The following is a 23633-nucleotide window of genomic DNA, read 5'->3' as shown; positions in this document are numbered from 1 at the left end:
TTGACAGGAGATTGAGGAAGATTGTTTTGGCAGCTGTGGATGATGGATTGGAGAGGACAGGGGTCCAATTAGGAGTCCACTGCAATAGTCATTAACGAGTCAACAATCCTTTATTAAGCACGGACTCTGTGCCAGGCACTGTGGTAAGCCAAGTCTAGGTGAGAGGTGATGAGGGCCCAAATTAAGGTTTTTGGTATGAAGGGGGATAAAGGGATAGATATGAGAGCTGTTGTGTAGATAAAATTGTAGGCTAATTGGATATGATAGATGAGGGAGACTGAAGCATTAAAGTCATGACTATGTGACTAGAAGTATGAAGGTGCCCTCAATAGAAATAGGGAAGTATTTCAAGAAAGGTTAGGTAGGGCCAGAGATAAAGGAAACTTTTTTTTTAATTATAGCTTTTTATTTACAAGTTATATGCATGGGTAATTTTTCAGTATTGACAATTGCAAAAACTTTTGTTCCAACTTTTCCCCTCCTTCTCTCCACCCCCTCCCCCAGATGGCAGGTTGACCAATACATGTTAAATATGTTAAAGTATAAGTTAAATACAATATATGCATACATGTCCAAACAGTTATTTTGCTGCACAAGAAGAATCGGACTTTGAAATGGTGTACTATTAGTCTGTGAAGGAAATCAAAAATGCAGGCGGACAAAAATAGAGGGATTGGGAATTCTATGTAGTGGTTCATAGTCATCTCTCAGAGTTCTTTCCCTGAGTGTAGCTGGTTCAATTTATTACTGCTCCATTGGAACTGATTTGGTTCATCTCATTGTTGAAGATGGCCACATCCATCAGATAAAGGAAACTTTTAAGGAAATTTTGAAGACACAAAGAGAAACAATTTTGATAATGAGGACAAAGCTGAGAGGAGAAAAATACCTTGCACAAAATATTAACAGAAGGAAATTCATCCTCTGAGTCTTTGTGTCTGAGTTGGAATGGCATTGTAGAGGTCTCCTCATCTGGAGGAAGCAGGCAATATAGGAGAGGAGGTGATCCCAGGGAAGTGGGGGAGTGGCTCTTCACTATCAACATGCTCATGTTTTGAGTCTTGAGTCATAGTTGTGAGGATACACAGGCCTTTATTGAACTGGATACATTGGTGGTGTGGATGGCTCTGGGAGGATACCCAGCAATAATGGCAGCTGTTGTTTGTTAGTGGAAGATTGATGCTGAAGAAGTTGTTGATTCAGGATTGAAATTTGAAATTTGAGAAAGAGAGAGAGAGAGAGAGAGAGAGAGAGAGAGAGAGAGAGAGAGAGAGAGAGAGAGAGAGAGAGAGAGAGAGAATGTGTATAGGGAAGGGGGAGGAAGGGAATAATTATTTATATGGGGCAGTTAGCTAGTGCAGTGGATAGAATGCTTGGCCTAGAGTTAGGAAGACCTGAATTCAAGTCCAGTCTTACTAGCATTGTCACTCTGGATAAGTCACTTAATCCTGTTTGCCTGTCACTTGCCTGTTACAGATTCTTCCATCAGTAAAATGAGCTGGAGAAGGAAAAAACAAACCCTTCTAGTATCTTTGCTAAAGATGGCGGTCATGGAAATTGGACATAACTGAAGTTATTGAACAATGACCTGTTATGTGCCAGGCAGTGTGCTAAGTGCTTCTCATAAATTTTAGCTCATTTGATCCTCACAATAACCCTGTGAATTAGATGCTATTATTATCCTTCTTTTCAGTTGAAGGAGACAAGCAGAGGTAAGGAGTAAGTGTCCGAGGGTGAATTTGAACTCAGATCTTCTTGACTTCAAGCCCAGTGCTGAACCCGCTGTGCCACCATTCACTGCTTCTGTAGAACGGGATGTATAGATCTGGGAATCATCTGGGAAAAAAAAAGATATTTGAAATCATTGGAGGTGATGAGGTCATCAAGAAAGCAAAGGTCTAATCAAAGAAACTTCTGTCAGACTGTCTGGTATTGGGATATCTCCACACTTTGTAGACCAAGGGTAAGAACAGGGTAATCAGGTTAAATGTAGATGATCTTAATCTATTCCAGACTTCCAAAATGGAAGCAAAAAGGACTCATGGACAAGATTAGATTTATACCCACCCACCCCAAAAGTGTGATAGAAGAAAAGAGGCAGGTAATTGGAAAAAAAAGAGTACTATCTTATTTCTCAAAAAAGAGGAATACTTAGACCATCCAAGACCATCCAGAGAAATTCTTGTGTCAAGAAGGATAAGCACTTTTCTCACTGAAGAAATTACATGATTTTTATTTGATGATGTAGGGTTGTGCTGGAGCCAGTTCAGCTTACAAGAGCCAACTGCTAAATTTTCAATGTGAACATTTACATCTCAGAAATCTAGTGAAAACTACACATCAGGTCTTGATTTATTGTTTTATCGATTGTCTAGGTTTAAGAAAATGATTGAGAAATAATAATGCAGATTTAAGTTAAAAATGTGTCAAGGATACATTTTTTTTCCTTTCAGAGAGCCAGTTGTTCAACATTTGTCAGCATAACACCAGTTGTTTATCACATATAATTATAACTTTGGGTAGTGTGAATTGGAATACATGTGACCACTTCTTTGGAATTCATTATTTTCACTAACGGGGATTTAACTGTCTAGACCAGTGAATTTCAATTCCTGGCAAAACTCTTAAACATTATTAAAGGGTAAACTGCTCAGTGGTGCAGTGGATAGAACACTGGCCTGGGAATCAGGCTAGTTCCACTAGCTGTGGAACTCTGGACAAGTCATTTAACCCTGATTTCCTCAAAACAAACAAATAAACAAACCAATGGGGAAATATGGCAAACATCTAGAAAAGAAAGCTTTTATTACAAAGACCCAGTATGGTGACTTCATTGAGAACAAATTTTTGTGAGGCATACTTTATTTCTTTTTGGACTAGTTTTCCTAGGCAGGTGCATCAGAAGAAAATTGTAGATAATTTTATCTAGATTTTAGAAAAGTATTTGGTAAGATTTTTCAGGTATCTTTATGGATCAGATAGACAAGATAGAGATGTGGGCTAAAAAGATTTGGAAATGGTTGAATTTTTAGACCCAAAGTATAGTTATTAATGTCTGATGACTACTCGGAGGGAGGACTCTAGAATGATCACTTCCGTAATCTATGCTTGACTCTATGCTATTTTAACAACTTTTTCAACAACTTGATATAGATGAAGATGTAGATAATAACAGCTAGTATTAATTTAATGCTTTAAGGTTTGCAAAATATTTTGTGAATATTATGTCATTTATCCTCACAATGACTCTGATAGGTGTTATTTTACTAAAGAGGAAACTGAGGAAGACAGCCATTAAGTCTGATTGAGGGTCATAGAGATCATCACTGTCTGAGGATAAATCTGAACTCTAGGTCCAGTGCTCTATCTACTACATCATTTAACTGTCTAGCTTGATGTCAAGCTAAAAAAAAATAAACAACAGTAAGCTAAGAGGCTGAGTTAATATGTAGAATGACATTGGACCAAATCTAATAAGGTTATTTTTAATAGGGATAAAGTTAAGACTTTAGATAAACTTAATACTTGGGTATATGAAATCAGGTTCATAAATTCAACATTGAGGAAACAGGAGTAGATGACAATTCAAATAAAAATGATCTGGGGATCTGAGTGGACTACAGGGTCAAAAGCAGTTAACAGGATGATGTCAGCCAACAAAACTATCTTAGGTGACACTCAAAGAGGCATATTATCAAGAATTAAAGAAGATGGGGCAGCTAGATGGTACAGTGGATAGAGCATCAACCTTGAAGTTGGGAGGACCTGAGTTCAAATCTGACCTCAGACACTTAATACTTCCTAGTTGTGTGACCCTGGGCAAGTCACTTAACCCCAATTTGCCTCAGGGGAAAAAAAGGAATTAGAGAGGCTATAGTGGCCTTCTACTCTATTCTGGTCAGACTACTTCTAGAGGTTAGGAAATTATTCAAAGGATATTATTATATAATTATATAATAATATATAATTATTCAAATGCTCTCAAAGGAGAGCAACCAAGATGGTCAAGGACCTGAAGAGGGTTATTTAAAGGGGATGAGATCATTTTCTTCCAGTATTTGAAGGGTTTAGACCAGCTTTGCTGGGCTTCTACTCATTGCTCCTAACTATAAATATTAGCTAGCAGCAATGGGTGAAAATTGCAGAGAGGTCAATTTAAACTGGATATAAGGGAAAACTTCCAATAAGTGCAGATATCCAAGAAGGGAATAGGATGCTTCAAGAGGGAGGCGAGTTTCACCCTCACTAGAGGCCCATTGATTTGTTCATTTTATTGTAGAGGAAGTTCTTGCTCAGGTCATGATTATTCTAACTGATCCTCTGAGTTCCCTTCTACTTCTTTGGGGTCCGTTATTCAATCAGCTCTAAACTTCACCAAATCTAGTTCCACTTCAATTATCTTGTCCAGACTTTATCCCCCTCCCTTCCTTCCTCTGTCTCAGTCTCTGACTCTCTGTCTCTGTCTTTCTCTGATTCTTTCCCTCTCCTCCCTCCCTCTTCTTTCCCTCTCTCCCACTCTCTTCCTTCTTTCCTCCTTCCCTCCTTTCTCCCTTCCTCTCTCCCTCCTTCCTTCCTCCTTCTCTTCCTCCTTTCCTCTCTCCTTCTCTCTGTCTCTCCTCCCTTCTCTCTCTCTCTCCTGCTCCCTCTTTCACTGTCTTTCTCCGTATGCCTTTGTCTCTCTGTCTCTGTGTGTGCCTTTGTCTCTGTCTGTCTGTCTCTTCCCTTCCCCCAACTTCCATACAGAATTGACATAGGCTCCTGTTATGGGTACCTTAGGAAGTAGCTTTTGTTCAACATTCTCTTCATTAAGGAGCCCTCTTTATTTAATTACCCAAATCCAGCTTACTTTTGGCTCAAGTTTTTCCTTTCTCTGCTTTCCTATTTTATGTACTGTTTTAACTCTAGGTGAAAATAGAGTTCACTGTGTCTAAGCTTTCTACATCCCTGAGGAAAAATGGCCCTTCTGTGGATTTCTTTTAGTTCCTACTTTCCAGTTCTCCCTTCTCCCAACTTCCATACAGTTGACACTGGCTCCTGTTATGGGTACCTTAGAAAGTAGCTTTTGCTCATCCTGCTCCCCAGCCCCTTCCCCAATCCCGATTTTCCTGAGAGTTCCAAGTGTTTACTGGTTCCTAACTTTCAAAAACTATTTACAACCTAACAATTTATTTTTTTCCTCTTTGAAGACTATCCACCACCCTTGATATTTACTCACCCAGGATTCATCAGATCTTTAACACTTAATTCTAGTCAGCTTCTAATTCAACCCTCTGCAAAACTTCTGCAGGGAGTCACTACTAAAAAGGGGTTTGTTTAGTTATTTCAGTCATATCTCATTGTGACTCCATTTGGGGTTTTCTTGGCAAAGATACTGGAGTGATTTGCCATTTCCTTCTCCAACTCATTTGACAGATGAGGAAACGGAGGCAAACATGGTTAATTTGCCCAGGTCACAGAACTATTAATGTCTGAGGCTGGAAGTGAACTCAGATCTTTCTAATCTCAGGTCTTGTGTTCTATCCACTTCATCACTTAGCAGCCCCTCAAAAAAGATGAACATGACCATAATTTCCATCAGTAGCTTTTCATCAGTCTTGTCCCTGAAGCTGTACTCCCCCATCTATGGAAAAAAGGGAGCTAATACTGGCAGAGACCCTAGGGAAGTTATAAGGCTTTGCCAGTGTTTTTAGGGCAATAATGTTTTGGGGCTAAATGAGATTCAGGAGACACCAAGGATCCTTTAGAAATGGGCGGGAGGGCTAGAGTGGGGCCAGACTCATTTTTATTCATGAATAAATAATATCTCATTTTTATTCATGAATAAATAGTAGTTATACAGCTCAGCCATAAATTTTAGCTAAAGTATTTCTATTAGCCTTTTTCTTTAATACATTTTATTATTTTTTAAAACATCACCCACATTTTCCCCCTGTATCCTTCCATGCTCCGCTCATTCAGAAAATCATCCATCATAACAAAGGAAAAAAAATAAATTAAGGAAGGAGAGGGAAAAAAATCAGCAAAATCAAGGAATGCTCGAAAATGTCTGGTATAATAGGCAATGTTCATGACTGTGGACCTTGAATTTTGCAAGGGAGGTTATCTTCTTTGGAGACAAACTTTGGCAGCATGATGTTGCAACATTTAGTTTTGATTTTGTTATTGTTATTGTTCTTTCCCTTTCCATTGTAGTCACTGATATCTTGTTTCCCTAGCTACTTATTTCACAATGCTTCAGTTCATATAAGTCTTTCTATATTTCTCTGACTTCTTCACAGTCATCATTTCTTACAGCACAGTAATATTCCATTATGTCTATGTACACAATTTCTTTAGCTATCCCCCCCATTAATGGGCATTTATCTGGGGCAAATGGGACATTCCAGTTGTTTGCTATTGCAAACAGTGATGATTTAAATATTTGAGTGTCTGTGGAGCCTTACTTTTTGTCAATGGTCTGGATTGGTATTTTTTTGAGGGTTTTTATGCTTGAATTTCACCCCTCTTCTTTTCTTCTTCCCAGACTTCTCCAGAGTGGAAATTAGGTAGGTAGGGCTTCTATTTAGGGTTTGCTTTACTGAGTCAAGCAGGAGGGGCTTGAGATAATCTTGAGGCTGACACCAGACTTGTGACCTTAGCAGAGAAAAAGCAATAAGAAGCAGAGAAAGCAATAAGAGAGAAACATTATTTGAGTGGGGGAGGAGATGGGATAGGGAAAAAGAAAGGTACAGATTTACACTCGAAAGAAGGCTGAGCAATAGATTAAAAGAAAGAAATTTACATGATGACTTTATTATATATTTAAATGGGGTAGCAAGTTGTATATTTGCAGTTTCATATGCAATCATTTTAAAAAAATTAAAGTATGTTATGAAAATGCCTGTTTTATTCCATAAATTAAAAATTAAATAAAAAATTAGGGCAAAGCATCCTAATCCTGGCCTTGTTTACTACCCAGTCATGTGTTTCTTTCATTCTAAAAAATCCATCATTTTAATTAGTCATTTTTAGAACTAGCTTTTATGCTTAGGTATAATAAACAAGAACCTACTGATATCTTGAAACTTCAGTATTAGGGATTCATTCTTTTGTGTTAGTCATACCCTTGGGAAAAATTAATATGTTAAATCCATTCATACTAAAGTGTTAGCATTCCAGATTGGTCTTTTCTCAGTCCTTTTCATTTTTGACTTTTCGGCAGCTTTTGGAACCACTGATTTGGTTATTTCTTGCTTAATTTTGTGAAATTGCTTTGTTCTCCTTGTACATTTCTGACTTACTCTATTTAGGGTCCTTTGCAAAACTGAACCATGTCCTGACCCCAGATAGGGCTGTTTTGCAAGGCTATCTGGGCCTTTTTCTCTTTAAATTCTCTCTTTGTGATTTTATCAGCTTTTTGTGACTGCAATATCATCTCTATGCAAATAATTCCTAAAACTACACTTGTGGTCTTCATTTCTCTCTCAAGCTCTCATCCTGCTTCTCTAATTGGGATCATCCATGTAGGGCCAGAAGGATCCTCAGCGGCAATTCTAGTTCCATTACCTCACTTTACAGATGAGTAAACTAAGGAAGATTAAATTAGTTGCTCAAAATCACACTAGTAGCAAACAGAGATGAAATTTGAATTTTGAAGCCAGTATTCTTTTCACAAAACAATTATTGTAGTTGTTCAGTCATAGTCACATTCATATCTACAAGACCCTATTTGGGGTTTTCTTGGCAAAAATACTGCCATTACATTCTCCAATTCATTTGACAGATGAGGAAATTGAGGCAACTGGGTAAAATTACTTGCCCAGGATCTCACAGCTAGAGGTTTGCCAGGATACCTTCATCTGGATGTCCCAGAGGCTTTTCAGACTTGGTACACCCAAAACAACTCATCATCTTTCCCTCTAAACCCACTCCTTGACCTCATTTCCCTATTTTTGTCAGGAGATATCACCTGGTTTGCAGGCTTGGAGCTATCCTCAACTTATTGGACTCCCTTCTTCTCCTTATCCAATCAGGCAACAAGTTTTATTGATTTGACCTTCACAAGATTTCTTGCATCTATCCCCTTCTCTCCACATCACAAATACCCTTGAATGAAGGGCTTGTCATCTCTCTCACTTGAATTATTGCATCAACTTCTAATTGGTCTCCTTGCCTCCAGCCTTTCTCCTCTCCAATCTCTTCTCTAAATAACTGTCAAGTTGATATTTCTCAAACACAGATTGAGCAGCTAGGTAGTGCAGTGGATTGAATACCAGACTTGGACTCAGGAAGACCTGAGTTCAAACCTAGCCTCGGCTACTTACCAGCTGTGTGACCCTGAGCAAGAAACTATTTGCCTCAGTTTCCTCATCTGTAAAATGAGCTGGAGGAGGGAATGGTAAATCCCTCCATTGTCTTTGCCAAGAAAATCCCAAATGGGATCATGTAAAGTTGGACAGGACTAAAATGACTGAACAATAACAAATTTTTCGCAAATTGATTTGAATTGGATTCTCAAGGTAAATTAGAAGCACTGGGATATTGGGGATTAGGAAGAGAAGCTGGAAAAAAATAAAAGATAAATTTAAAGTAAGGTCTTTACAGTAATCCTTTGAGTGGTATCATTTATTGATCTCAGATATAGATGGGGAAACTGAGGTCTATCCAGTTCCAACATTCTGCCTGCCATTGTGTTTTGTGAGACAGCAGATAAAGCCCAATAGTCGTAGATTTTGTGCGCTCTTTCCTCCACTCAACTGGCTCCTTAAGTCCCTGCTGCTTTGTGCTCCATCAGTCACTTGATGAGTGGGTAGGACCTTAAAAGAGGAAAGCCTCATTTCAATTGTATTTCCCTGAGAGAGCTGTCCAGGCCCCTGTGACCAATCCATTTCCTGAGCTTCCTTATGAGAGGAATGACAAACAGGCCAATTTCTAATAGTCCTAATGGTCCTGAAGCCACTAACCAGCCATGAGATGGTAATGAGGTTGAGCTCTCCACTGATATGCTCTTGGATTGGTTCTAGGGAGGCCTGTATAAAAGGCATTGCCAATGTCCTGACCCATCTAGCTAGCCTGATTGCTTTTTTCCCCTTCAGCATACATAATGCATTTAACATGTGCATTTATTTCACATCCAAAGGCAAGAATCCCTTTCTGCAGAGCATAGACAGATCTTGCCCTTCCTTAGCCATGATACCCAGTAGCTGGCTGGCTATTGCTTTTTCTTCATGTTTGGTCTTGAGAATAATAGTCTCTATTATTTATACTCACAGGCCTTCCTAACAACTTTGTGAGGTTAATACAAAAAGTATTTTATTGATGGGGAAACTGAGGCTCAGAACAATTACATGAGCTCTCTAAGGCCTCATAGCTCCTTAATTTAGTAGCTATCATTTGAATCTTAACTTCAAGGGCTTCTAACTCCAAGTCCAATGTTATTTCAATGTATTGAACCACTTCTTATAATGAAGTTATATGAACTATGGACTATTCAAACATATTCCCTTCTATTTATGGTAAATAGCCAACAAGTGGTATTCCCCCAATGCACCCACCAACTGATAGTCTATTCCCAATGCCTAGTATGACCACCATCATTACTTTGAAAAGCAGTGCTTTAAGAAAAAATTCTCCATGTTACTAAAAAAAAATCTGAGATGATAAAATCCTGGGGAAAGTAATGGTCAAATTACCATTTCAACCTTTGCCATGACTATTCACTTTTCAATTTGCCAAAATAGGACAGTGAGAAGTGATGGGTGTATTGTACGGTACTTTCTGATCTTAGCTAGATTTGCTTTCCATTCTTATGAACTCACTCTGTATTATTGGACTGAGTTTCCCAGCAGGTGAAGGTTATACTTTGCCCCTAAATCATGTCTGCATTTAAATAAAAGCAGTTTGGGAAGGTACTTGTGCAGATGCTTTTATGAAATAAAAAATAGATTTTATTCCCCTCTGCTTCTTTCAATTCCAGATTGGGGGTCTATTCAGCAGCATCTGTTTTGAAGTTGCCAGAAAGGAAACAGGGTGTTTGGGAGACTTTTATCTGCCTGCGGCTTGCTCTGTAAGCTGTCTCATGAGTATGCTTTGCTGGCAATATGCGTTTGGACCCTATTCTGAGCTGAGCCAGGGATACAACTCTGTCTCCCAGTTTAGCTGCAGTGCAGCCTGGGCTGGTTGCATAACTCAGCTCCTTGGTTTTCCTAGGCAATCCTAGGATGCTTGGAATGATGCCAGAGGAGGGGGTAGGATGGTGACATACAGTGGTTCATCTCTGGATATTTTTTGTGTTGGGGTGGGGAATGTTACCTTAGAAATGAAATGAGGGGTCTGGACCATTTAGTTACTCATGGGGACTACTCTTCCCAGATACTAATCTGATGGTCAGAAGGGCCATTGGAGGATTTTTGATCACAGAGGGACCTTAGAGATATTTAGTTATGAGGGACAGGCAGTGAGTGTGTACAGGCTGGCTGCTTTTCCTGTGTGTCCTCACTCAGAAAGAGTGAAAGAAAAAAGCTCAATTGCAGGTATAACTGTTCTCAATTATCAGTTGTGAGACAGATAGGGAGCAGAGCAGATAGAGTGCTGGGCATGGAGTCAAGAAGACTGAAATTCAAATCCAATTTCAAATATAATCTGTTTGACCCTGGGGATGTTACTTAACATCTGCCTCAGTTTCCCCAACCATAAAATAAGTATACTAACAAGATGTACCTTGTAGGTAGTTGTTTTTACTATTTGTAAAGCATTTACCACAGTCCCAGACACACTTAATAGGTGCTGAATAAATTCTTCATTTCTCCTTCCCTTTCTCCTTTTCCTTCCTTCCTTCCTTCTTTCCTTCCTTCCTTCCTTCCTTCCTTCCTTCCTTCCTTCCTTCCTTCCTTCCTTCCTTCCTTCCTTCCTTCTCCTTTTTCTATTCTCTCTTTCCCTCCTTGCCTTCCAGTTTTCATTCTTCTAAAACTAGTGAGTATACCCTTATTGTTTTCATAGAATCACTGACACTTAAATTTGGGAAGGTCCTCATTTGTCATCTGGCCCAGTGATTCTCAAACTTTTTTTGTTTCAAGACCAATTTATACTTTTGTTGAGGTTCTCCCCCTCCCTAAGAACTAAGAGCTATTTGTGTAGGCTATATCTATTGATTTTAAGTTCCAAATTTTCTCCATTTTCTCCCCTCCCCACTTTGAAGAGAAAGCACACAGTTTGTATAGATTATATATGTGAAGTTATGCAAAGCATATTTCCATATTAATCATATTGTGAGAGAAAACAAAGACCAACCCCTCCAATAAAGAAAACTTTAAAAATTGCTTCAATTTGCATTCAGATTTTAACCATTTCTTTCCCCTAGAAATGGATGACATTTTTTATCATGAGTCCTTTGGAATTATTTTGGATCATTTAGTTGCTGAGAACAATTAAGTCATTCACACGTGATCATGACACAATGTTGCTTTTGCTGTTTATATTGTTCTGGTTCTGCTCACTTCACTTTGCATCAGTTCATGTAAGTCTTACAGTTTTTTTCTGAAAACATCCTTAGAGCAGAGGTTCCTTTTTGCACTTAGCAGTATTTTTTTCCCTCAATTACATGTAAAGAAAGTTTTCAATATTCATTTTTATAAGATTTTGAGTTCCAAATTTTCCTCCCTCTCTCCCTTGCCTACCACTTCTCCAAGAAAGGAATCTGATTAGGTTATATATGTTCAATCATGTTAAACATATTTCCACATTAGTCTGAAAGAAGAATTCAAACAAAAGGGAAAAACTATAAGAAAGAAAAAAAGTGTAAGTAGTATGCTTCAAAATATATTCAGTTTCCATAGTTATTTCTCTAGATGTGAAAGGCATTTTCTGTCATGAGTCTTTTGGATCATTATGTTGCTGAAAAGAATTGTCTATCATACTATCACTGATTATCATACAATGCTATTACTATATACAATGTTCTTCTGGTTCTGCTCACTTCACTCAGCATTAGCTCATATAAATCCAGGTTTTTCTGAAATCTACTTAGAGCAGAGGTTTTGTCTATTTTTGTGTCATGGTCCTCTTTGGCAGTGCAACAAAACCTATAGGCCCCTCATAATAATGTTTCATTGCCTACATTAATAATCGAAGGAAACATCAATTTCACTTGGAAGTTATCAAAGATAAATATGCAAAATTTCTCTCCATCCAAGTTCTCAGACCAACTAAAATTCCAGTAAGAACTCTTACTATAGGACAAGGGAAATTCAACCTGTTCCTTTAAATCACAATTGTTCTTTAATACATGGTTCATGACAACTGAAGAATTTCTATTATGGCTAGTAGAACTTTGTCCTTGGTATGCATTTCCCCTTGGCAGGAAGAGATGCCTGGATTTGATACATATTGTGTATTAGCTTGTTTACCTATATATTATTCCCCTCTAGTAGGATGTTAGCTTTTTTAGGGAAAGGGCAGTGTTTTTGCCTTTGTTTGCCAAGTGCCTATTCCAATACTTGGGATACAGCAGCAACATCACTAATATTTATATAGTGCCTATTGTTTACCAGGCACATGATAAACTCTTCAATAAATGCTTGTTGGATACATAAGTAAATAGGAGTTGAAAGAATTTTGGAGTATTTTGACTTGAGATAAGCAATATGTTAACTATCTGGATAGGAGATAAGGAGATAGGTCTACCTGTAATTTCAATGGTATGAGGAATTTTTGTGTCAGGAAGTTCCTAGTACCTATACAGATAAGCACCTTTTTTTGTAATTTTGTCCCTTAGATGGTGGTCTAGAGAGCATTGAATGAGATAAGCATTTGCTCAGGGTCACATAGCCAGCACATGGCAGAGACAAGACAAAACCAGGTATTTTTGGTTTTGAGATAGACTTTATTCACTACATCTTTCTCTTTATAGGCAAGAAAAAAAAAGTACAGACAATAAGCAAACAACATGTTAATTAGGCCTTTTATTTTTTTATAAATAATTTATTTTTAGAGTCAAGAATTTGGCTACTTTTTTTTTTTTTGGATAGCAGCACAGTTCAGCTAAGTAGTAGGGATAGAGCTGTTTTCCCAGAAGAGAAGCTAATACCATTTTCTGTATCTTGACTGCCAGCAGGAGGAGGGGATTTGTGTTAGAACATAAATCTTTTACAGTGTCTCTGTCTAAAGCCCCTTCTGTGAACTCTTTCTCCTCCACAAACATATCGCTAAAATCATTGAATCACAAAATCTCAGAGTTTGGAAGGGACCTCAGTGCAATCTTTTTGTTTTATAGATGAGGAAATTGAGAGAGAGATAAAGGGATCTGCTCAAATTCATACTGGTTACTCCAGAGTTGGAATTGGAATCTAGGCTTCTTGACTCTTAGGCCAATATTCTTTCCATGAGATGTTTTTCTTCCACTTTCATGAGCTCAGAACAATGTGTAGATTTTTAGAAGAATCTTTACTGATATCTGGTAAGGTAGAGTAGCATGTGGTTCATGTTGAAAAGGTGAGGAGAAATTTCAGTGAGGTAAAATGCTTTTTCTGCAGTCATAAGACAAGTGGAGGAATGAGCTAGAAATGCAGACCCCCTTGATTCTATATCAAGATTGGTAAGATTAACTGAATTTTCTCTCCATTCTTTGAAAAAGCAGGAAGCTATAGATGTGGAACATTGCATACACTTGGATTTAATTGATATGTTGGTTAGTTGGGCTTAATTGCTTTTTATTTTCCTCCTGTTACATTCTTATTTATAAGGAATAATTCTCTGGGTACAGGAAGAGATAGACTGGGAAGGTATATAAAAAAGCAAAAGATAACAACAAAAACAATAATAAAAGCATGGCTGTGCCTCTTTGGAAAGCAGTATCAGTCATGTTGCTCTTATTCAGTCAGTTCTGTCTAACTCTTCATTTTGAGGTTTTCTTGGCAAAGCTATTGGAGTGGTTGCCATTTCCTTCTCCATTTCATTTGACATATGAGGAAATTGAGGCAAATAGGGTTAAGTGACTTGCTTAGAGTCATACAGCTGATATATGTTTGAGACCAGATTTGAACTTAGAAATGAGTCTTTGTGGCTTTAGGTCTGATACTCTATCCACTGATAGAGTTAATATGTTAGCTGAACTTTTTAAATATAAAATGGGGCCAAATCTAGGCATTCTCAAAGATGCTTTGGTAGAGCCTAGAAGTGATGTGGTACAATCTTTGCTGAATTCAGATAGACTGTTGCATTTAAAAAGTACTTTTTTCCTCTATGATCTGGATTGAAAATGCTCTGATTTTTATCAAAGAGGGAAAACGACACATCAAATAACAAGGATTTTCTGGGAAGGTTGGGAGGCACCAGTCAAAACTGTCCTAGCTTCTTAGCTGAGGTCCTATTTCACTCACATCAGAGGGAGAACATGGAATAATTTCAGATGCTCTCTTTATATATATATGTATATGTATATATATATATATATATTTGCTACTAATTCATGTGCCTGTCAGTTTAACAAATATTTGCTATTGTGTTCAAAGAAACTGGGTCAGTTTCTGAAGATTCAAAGAAATAAAATACTTCCTGCCCTCAAAGAGCTTATTTTGACTATAAATATTGGGGTTGGAGGATGTTAACATGAACGCAAATAAGCATAGTCCCAGAAAAATTGAAGAGGTGGAGAAATGAATGTAGTTAAATGGTGCTAATATAAGGCACCTAAGTGATGCATCGTATAGTGCTAGATCTGAATCAAGGAAGGCTTGGTCTCAGACATTTATTAACAATGTAACCATGGGAAAGTCTTTTAACTTCTGTTTCTCATCTATAAAATGGGGATGATCAATAGCACCTACTTCCCAGTTATTGTTGTGAGGATCAAATGAAATGGTATTTGTAAAGTGCTTTGCAAATGTTAAAATGTTATGTAAATGCTAGTTATTATTACTTTGATCAAATAAGAACTCTAAGGTTGGGTAATATTGCTAAGACAGTTTAATTCTATGGTGATTTTTTTGCATCTTGTAATTATTATTAACATAATGTTACATTATATATGCATTATATAATTGAAAATGATAATTAATAACTCAGTTATGTAGAGGTTCATGGTTTCCATAGTGCCTTCCCAACAACTTTGTGAAGTAGGTATGAAGGACCTATTCCCATTTTATAGATGAAGAAACAGATCAAGAGACAAGATCAATAATATTACTTACGATGAATGAGTGGAAAAATTAGGGTCAGCCAGTTTGTGCTGAGGAGCTGGCTACATGCCTCCTGTAAGTCTGCATTCAAGCTTTTCTCATAGATTACTCTTATAATCTGGATTTCCAATCAAATCTGAAACATTTTGCATGAAAATCTTATTTCCTAAATGATAGAGAAAATAATCAACTGACACTGTGCATTCCTTTGTGAAAGCTTTGGAGAGAACAAACATTCTTGATTTCTTTTTTGATAGAGGACATGTGTGGTTCTGGATTTTCTTGGGAACTGGTTCAACTAATATACATGGAGGAAGAGAGACTTTGAACATTGAGGACGTGTTGAAGAGCTGGCTTCCTTGTATGTGTTGGCCTTACAAAATGTGTTAGAGCATATGGGTCATCATTTTTTCCACCATTTAGGAGGATTCTATGAAAAATTCTCTACGTTTGGCTGAAAACGCAGGTCACACTACATTACAAATTGCTTCCTTTTATCTAAATGGATCTAGAAGATGGGTTACCAAAGAAACTCATGTGGATGCCAGGCAAATATAGCCAACTCAAATATTGGTGAAAATGTGGCCAATTTTGTGGATTATCTATGACTTAGTAGGACTGTTTCCTCTACCTTCTTACTTCCTCACTCCTCCCATTTTCCCAGCTAGAGACTGAGAGAGAGTAGTAGATCTAGAGATAATGAGTAGAGAAGAGTATGAGCCCTGAGAGTTCAGCTTGAATTGACTGGTGGTATGGCAATTCATTTAAAATAAAAAGAGGTCAATTTGGAATGATCTGCTATGTCATGTTCTCTACATCCATTGCCTCCCCCATGACTGCAGATAATGGAGAATATCATAATAGGCAAGGAGTTGGTTTTGGAATGAAAAGAACCTGATTTTAAATCCTACTTCACATACTTACTAGCTGTGTGACCCTGAGCAAGTTATTTGCTATCTCAAAATCTTGGTTTCCAGATTTATAAAATGTGGAATTTGTATTCACTAGTCTTTATGGTTCCTTTTAGTGCTAAATAGATGATTCTATGATGCTGTGTTTGGCAGCTATCATTCATTTTAGGTGGCAAAGTGGATAGAGTGAAGGGTCTGAAGTTAAGTAGATTTATCTTCCTGAATTCAAATGTAACCTCAGACACTTACTCGCTGTGTGATCCTGTGCAAGTCATTTACCCTGTCTGCCTCAGTTTCTATCTGTAAAATCTGCTAGAGGAAATAACAAATCATTCCAGTATCTTTGCCAAGAAAACCCCAAATGGGATCACGAAGAGTCAGACACAACTGAAATGACTCGACAACAATAGTCATGCTGTGACTCATAAGACTTCTTCAAAAGCTTTATGAACTGCAGAAACAGGACTCAGATACTATTCAGAGGTAGCATAGAAAAGATTCATTTTCACTGGTAATCCAGGAAAAATGGACATACAACAGTGAAATCAGTGGATAGCTTATTAATTTGTGGAGATCTGGCCTCCAAGTTAGGGAGATGGTTGGGGAAGATGAACCAAAAAGAAAGTATTTCCTATCTGGATTTGGCTATGGTAGGAGGACAAATGTTCATGAACAGGAATAAAGTTGGGGTAGTGATGTGGGTTAGTTAAGTTAGGACTGATTTGGGTTCATTATGGGTAGAGCAGAGGCACTTCAGATTTATTTCCTGAGGTCTCTCTCTATAGTTATTAGAATATTGTTAAAATAATAAACTGACATTTAAGATGAGCATTTTAAGGGTTACCAAGAGGTTTCCTCACATAAAGTTTCCTTATGGGGTGGGAACTAGGAATATTACTTTACATGGTAGGAAACTGAGAATCAGAGAGGTTAAGCAATGTGAGGTAGTGGAATGAGAATTGTGCTCAAATTCCGAAGACCTAGTTTAAGGCTTTGCTGCTGACTTTCTGTATGAACATGGAAAAGTTATTTAATGGTTCTGAGTCTCATTTGACCCATTTGCAGCTTGAGGGGTAGATTGGAAGTTGGTAATCTTTTTTATGTGTTGTGAACCCTTTAGACAGTCTGGTGAAATCTATGGACTTTTTCATAGGCTAATGCTTTTAAATGCATAAAATAAAATTCATAAGATTACATAGGGAACTAATTCTGTAGAAATAGTAATCAATGTTTTTTAAAAAAAAACTATTAAATTCATGAATTCCAAATGAACAAACTTAGTTACTAGGTGATTGTTAATATACCTTTCATCTCTAAATTCTATGGTTCTGTGACCTGCTAATTATTCAGACTAATAAATTTTAGAGTTGATTCAAACCTAGGTGTTTCTTGATTCCTAGACCACTACTATTTATACTGAAGCACAATGCCTTTGATTGAACATTGGGAGAGGGATAAAGGACCAGGGACATCTCTTATTTTTCCAGAATTTACATTTCTCTTATAATTCTTCAATTAAACCTCAACTAGATGGTCCTGAGGGCAAAGCAACTATTTTACCACAGATTGACTTGTGGCACATTTATTTTTCCAAGTGAGAGACTATCCCATATGTTAGCACAATCTGGCTCTTGAGGGTGAAGCATCAGAGCACTTTGGTGGGAACTTGTCTCTTGCTGTTCCTCTCATCTCCTGCCCTTTAATTCCATCTTTGTTCTATTCTATTTCAGGTTCCTGGCCCATCAGGAGGACCCCTGCAGGTGTGGTGTGGAAGCCAGCAGCTAAATCTTGTGTATGGCGTGGTCAAAGTTGCGGCCCCTCACCTCTGCCTTCCTCCACTTTGGGTTGGTTACTTTTGCACTCTTCCTCAATGGTCTGCGGGCAGAGGCTAGCACAGCAGGGGATGTGGAGAGTACAGGGCAGAACAATGAGTCCTGCTCAGGATCATCGGACTGTAAGGAGGGGGTCATTTTGCCAATCTGGTACCCAGAGAACCCTTCCCTGGGGGACAAGATTGCCAGGGTCATCGTTTATTTTGTGGCCCTGATCTACATGTTCCTTGGGGTATCCATCATTGCTGACCGCTTCATGGCATCGATAGAGGTCATCACTTCTCAGGAGAGGGAGGTGACTATTAAGAAGCCTAATGGAGAGACCAGTACAACTACTATTCGGGTCTGGAATGAAACTGTCTCCAACCTGACCTTGATGGCTCTGGGTTCCTCTGCCCCAGAGATTCTCCTGTCTCTGATTGAGGTCTGTGGTCATGGGTTCATTGCTGGAGACCTGGGACCTTCCACCATTGTAGGGAGTGCAGCCTTCAATATGTTCATCATCATAGGCATCTGTGTCTATGTGATCCCCGATGGGGAGACCCGGAAGATCAAACACCTTCGGGTCTTTTTTATCACTGCTGCATGGAGCATCTTTGCCTACATCTGGCTCTACATGATCCTGGCAGTATTTTCCCCAGGTGTGGTACAGGTGTGGGAGGGTCTGCTCACTCTCTTCTTCTTTCCCCTGTGCGTCCTTCTGGCCTGGATGGCAGACAGACGGCTGCTCTTCTATAAGTACATGCACAAAAAATACCGTACAGACAAGCACCGAGGCATCATCATAGAGACAGAGGGTGAGCATCCCAAGGGCATTGAGATGGATGGGAAGATGATGAATTCCCACTTTCTCGATGGGAACCTGGTGATGATGGAAGGAAAAGAAGTGGATGAATCTCGCAGAGAAATGATTAGGATTCTTAAAGACCTGAAACAAAAGCACCCAGAAAAGGATCTGGACCAGTTGGTGGAGATGGCCAACTACTATGCTCTTTCCCACCAACAGAAGAGCCGAGCCTTCTACCGGATCCAAGCCACCCGTATGATGACTGGAGCAGGCAACATCCTGAAGAAACATGCAGCAGAACAAGCCAAGAAGTCCTCCAGCTTGGGCGAGGTGCATACCGATGAGCCTGAGGATTTTGTATCCAAAGTGTTCTTTGATCCATGCTCCTACCAGTGCCTGGAGAACTGTGGAGCTGTCCTCTTGACTGTGGTGCGGAAAGGGGGTGATACCTCTAAGACCATGTACGTGGACTACAAGACGGAAGATGGTTCCGCCAATGCCGGGGCTGATTATGAATTCACGGAAGGCACCGTGGTCCTGAAACCAGGAGAAACCCAAAAGGAATTTTCTGTTGGTATTATTGATGATGACATCTTTGAGGAGGATGAACATTTCTTTGTAAGGCTCAGTAATGTTCGCATAGTGGAAGAGCAGCCAGATGAAGGACTACCCCCTGTCACGATCAACAACCTTCCCTTGCCAAGGGCTGTGCTGTCCTCCCCCTCTGTGGCTACGGTCACCATTCTGGATGATGATCACGCAGGCATCTTCACTTTTGAGTGTGACGTAATTCATGTCAGTGAGAGCATTGGGGTCATGGAGGTCAAGGTCCTCCGGACATCAGGTGCCAGGGGCACAGTCGTCATCCCCTTTAGGACAGTGGAAGGGACAGCCAAGGGTGGTGGTGAGGACTTTGAAGACACTTATGGGGAGTTGGAATTCAAGAATGATGAAACTGTGTAAGTACTTTCTTTCTACTCTCCTCTTCCCCCACAGACCCTTCTTCATTCCCTCCTTCAGGAATATTCTTTACAAATGATTCTCATGATGGTGTTAACCTCTTGCTTTGACTCCATCACAGGTATACAAGGTCATCAGACACTTCTGAGCTGTTTTCCACTTCTAAACTCTTCTGACTCCCCACCTTAACTTTTTTATTTTTTTGTTTCCTGGGCAGATAATCCTATGGCAGGATCTATTGAAACCTATAGTAGTTAGAGGGATGAGATTTTGGGGATTTGCCATGAAGCAAGAGATTTTTCATTTCCTCATGCTTTAGGGTTTCTAAGACCTTTGAGACTAAACTTTTGACCATTTGACTAATAATAGAAGCATCTGGCCAAGTTTCCCTTTAGCTGGTGACTCTAACTCTTACTGGTACCATTTTGGATCTCAATTGTACTCTTATTCTCTCCACACATGATTGTTCAGATCTTGTTAGCTCAAAACCTACAAGTCCAAATGTTCTTTTTAAACATGCAGGCAGGCTATCGTTTGATTCTTCATGTGTCCAATCTGATTGAAATGGCTCATTTTTACTCTTGTACTGGGAGAAGCCAGGGTCCATCCCAAGGCTGAGTCCCATATAAGTATTAAAGGAAAAGGAAATTATGGGATACTTCACTTCAAACCTATGTATTCATCCCCTTCAACAATACTTTTTAATTTGAATAAGATCCTATTATGTACTATCATAAAGAAAATTAATTCTCTCTATAGCCTCTTTCATGGAATGAGCCACCCATTTTATATAGCTCATTTACATTCTGCCCATTTTATATATGCATAGATTGAAAGAAAGTAAAGAAAAAGGACTTACTAAGTTTAGCTCCATCAAAATAAGACGCCACTAGACAAACCTTTCCAGTAGTATATACTTATGATTATTGTAACTGTATCTTATTAGAATTACATTAGGGAACATTTTCCCCAGGAGGGAAAGGGAAGAGTGGAGGAAAGAAAGAAAAAAAAAAACCTGGGAGCTTTTCTCTATTGATCTTTTTGTTAATTCCTTGCTTATATATGTATCAAGGCTCAAAGTGTTAACTTATACAACAAAAATGGAGTATCTAAAGTGTCTTCTATTACCATTATCAGAGAATTCAAGTTTCTATATTTCAGGATTTACTGACCAAGCCAGTATACATCTATATATTTTCCTGATCTTTTAGCTTCCCTATTGAACTTCTTAGACTACATCTTTCCATTAAAAAACCTTTATCTTTTTATTTGTATTCAAATATCAGCCTGAGCCCATCCCAAACCTTTTGGTCATTTAAATTGTACTGTTACTACTATCAGTAATAAACAATATAAGGACATTTCTATTTAAGTGACTAGATTATTTTAATTGACAATAGAGGTAAACACATAGCTTCACTTTCCTAGATTCCTTACTCTTGTAAGGAATTCTAATCTAAAATATAAGAATTTAAGAAATGGAAAGGGCCTCAGAGTTCATCTAATTGAACCCCTCTTATTTTAAGGGTGAGGACAATAAAGTAGAAGGAAGTCAGCTGATTTGTTCAAAGTAATTCAGTCATTCAACAAACATTTTTCAGTAGAATGTAAGTTCCTTGAGAGCAGGGACTGCTTGCTTTTATGAATTCATAATCACAGTATCTAGCTTTACAAATAGTAAGTGTTTAATAAATGCTTATTGAATGAAAGAACAAATGAAAGTCAATTAGTGACTGAGACAAGATTGGAAACCAAATATCTGATCCCTACTCTCGTACTTTTTCCTCAAAGCCATATTTCCTAGTTCTAAGCATGTAGTAGGTATCGAAGCATGCTTAAACACACTGGACTTCAGGTAGGCTAAAGGGATCTATGGTCTTGCCATTAATTAGAATTAAATTAATTGTTATAATGTTATATGTGTATATTTATCCATCAACTTAGCTGAATCCAGGGTCAAGATCTTAAGGTCCAAACTTCCTTGTGTCCGTGTTCCCTTCTACTCCCTTAGCCTTCCATTAAAGCACCATTCAATAGCGTCATGGGACGAAGATGGAAGATGTCTGAGATTTTGCTTAATCCATGGAGTCTATCTCCCATCCTATGCTTGCTTCTGATCCATCAGCTTCTTTGGGGAATTTCCACAAAACCTAATAACATCATAAACCTTGAACCTTCTCCCCATCCCTGCCTTAGGATAGTTTATCTGGTTTAAGTCTAGTCTCCTTTAAACTGATATCTTTGGGAAACCTAAAATCATCTGTTCAGGTTTGTTCTCAATTGTACTAAAATGATTCATTAATATCACCCACCACAAAAAATGTTTTAAGACAATCTGGATCAGTGGGGGTGGTTTATCTCATGTCCTAGTGACTCAGATTTAACACCAGCATCATTTCCCTAATGCAGACCTGATCTTTAGAAAGCATGGGTGGATGACATTTGCAAGCTGACAGAAGAAAGCTACTAAACTTCTTTGTGCTTTATGTGACCCTTCAATAAAACTTCACTGCATCTTGTGGAAAGAACACAACAGAAATACTTAGGTGAAATTTGCTCTAGAAATGAAAAGTCAAATAATATTATGTTTCTCCCACTTCTCCAAGAATATTATTTATTGTATCACATGCTATCAGAATTCACTAGGAAATCATGACTCCAAGAAGAAAGATGAAAATAGTTTTCTCTAGAGTCAGGTTAGATGATGCCATAGATAGAGCACTGGGCCTGGAACCAGGAAGACCTGAATTCAAATCTGGCTTCAGATACTTCTGGGGAAGTCACTTAATTTCTATCTGTCTCCATTTTCTTATGGTAAAATGGGGATAATAATGCACTACCTCCCAGGATTCTTGTGAGGATCAAATGAGATCATATTTGTAAAGTGCTTAGAATGGCACTTAGTAAATGTTTGTTTTCTCCCTTCCTTTCTTTGCCCTCTTCTTTATTGAAGAAGGATGGATAAGAATAGCCTTCAGACCTAGGGAATTCCTAGAGAAAGCAAGTCAGCAGTAGATAAATTGGTCTATTTTCCACTTGGCCTTCTCTGTCCATGGAGAATGTACTATAAGAATATTTCAATTAGAAAATATTGCACTCTGGAGTGTGAGGGTTTTCAGGGTTATTCATTTGGATAAAGCATGATGGAGTTTGGCCTCTACTATCAGCCCAGCAAGGAGCTAGGTTGATCACCTCCTGGCTACTAGAGGTCAGCTGTTATGCTCTAGCATTTTTTCCATCATGTATGCACCAGGTGCAAGACTCAAGGAGTGAGACAGATGGGAAAAGGAGAAAAAACTCTAATGATTAAAGTAGTTTTCTCCCTTATCTAAGATCCATTATTCTTAAATACTAAAATTTCTATTGCTGCTCCATGCTTGCAGTCATATCCCCTTTCCAATGTTATGACTTGTAGGTGGACATAGATGGATATCCTAGCAGCATCAAGGATCTTTCTTTTCTGTTATTTGCATTTCCACCTTAAGTCTGGCTACATACAGTAGATCAATAAGCAATGGAAGCGCAAACAATTTGCTCATATTTACCCCAAAATAGGAGATAGAGGTATAAGTGAATATTCTAAAATCTTAGTAGGCATATAACAAATAAGTTTCTTTTTCAGTCTGGTAAGGATAGAACCCACAAAATATAAACTTGTGAAAATTATATCCCATAGGGTAGCCTAGATCCTAGTAAAATATGACATTTCAGAAAAATTGCAGAACTCTAAATAACATTAAAGCATTCTTTATTCTAACTCCCTGTCTTCATACAAGATGACAAATAGAGTACACTTGAGATCCTGTTTTTTGATGGTGTCCAGAGTCTTCCTGAATAGCTTATTTTAGCATCTAATAAACACAATTTCTCTGACAATACCAGAAAAGACACAAAGCACTAGATGTGACTACATAACAATGAATTCAGTGGTTGTCTGTACATACTTGGTCTGTTGGTGGCCAGGATTTTTCTCCCACCAGCTTTTGGGGAA

At 38.3% G+C, this 23633-nt stretch overlaps 1 protein-coding gene across 2 annotated transcripts in view; it reads left to right on the top strand.

The window, feature by feature from the left end:
* The window catches only part of SLC8A3 (solute carrier family 8 member A3), a 209738-nt gene that overhangs the window by 32264 nt on the left and 153841 nt on the right, over nucleotides 1-23633 (top strand). For both annotated transcript variants that reach the window (XM_031952608.1, XM_031952607.1), the window contains exon 2: nucleotides 17794-19641. In XM_031952608.1, coding sequence (XP_031808468.1) covers nucleotides 17858-19641 — 1784 coding nt within the window. In that variant the 5' untranslated portion in view covers nucleotides 17794-17857. The remainder of the gene's footprint in view (nucleotides 1-17793; nucleotides 19642-23633) is intronic.

This window comes from Sarcophilus harrisii, chromosome 2 (genome assembly GCF_902635505.1).
Source record: "Sarcophilus harrisii chromosome 2, mSarHar1.11, whole genome shotgun sequence".
Lineage (NCBI taxonomy): Eukaryota > Metazoa > Chordata > Mammalia > Dasyuromorphia > Dasyuridae > Sarcophilus > Sarcophilus harrisii.
Note: the sequence above shows the minus strand (reverse complement) of the source record. Positions and strands in the feature narration are given on the sequence as shown.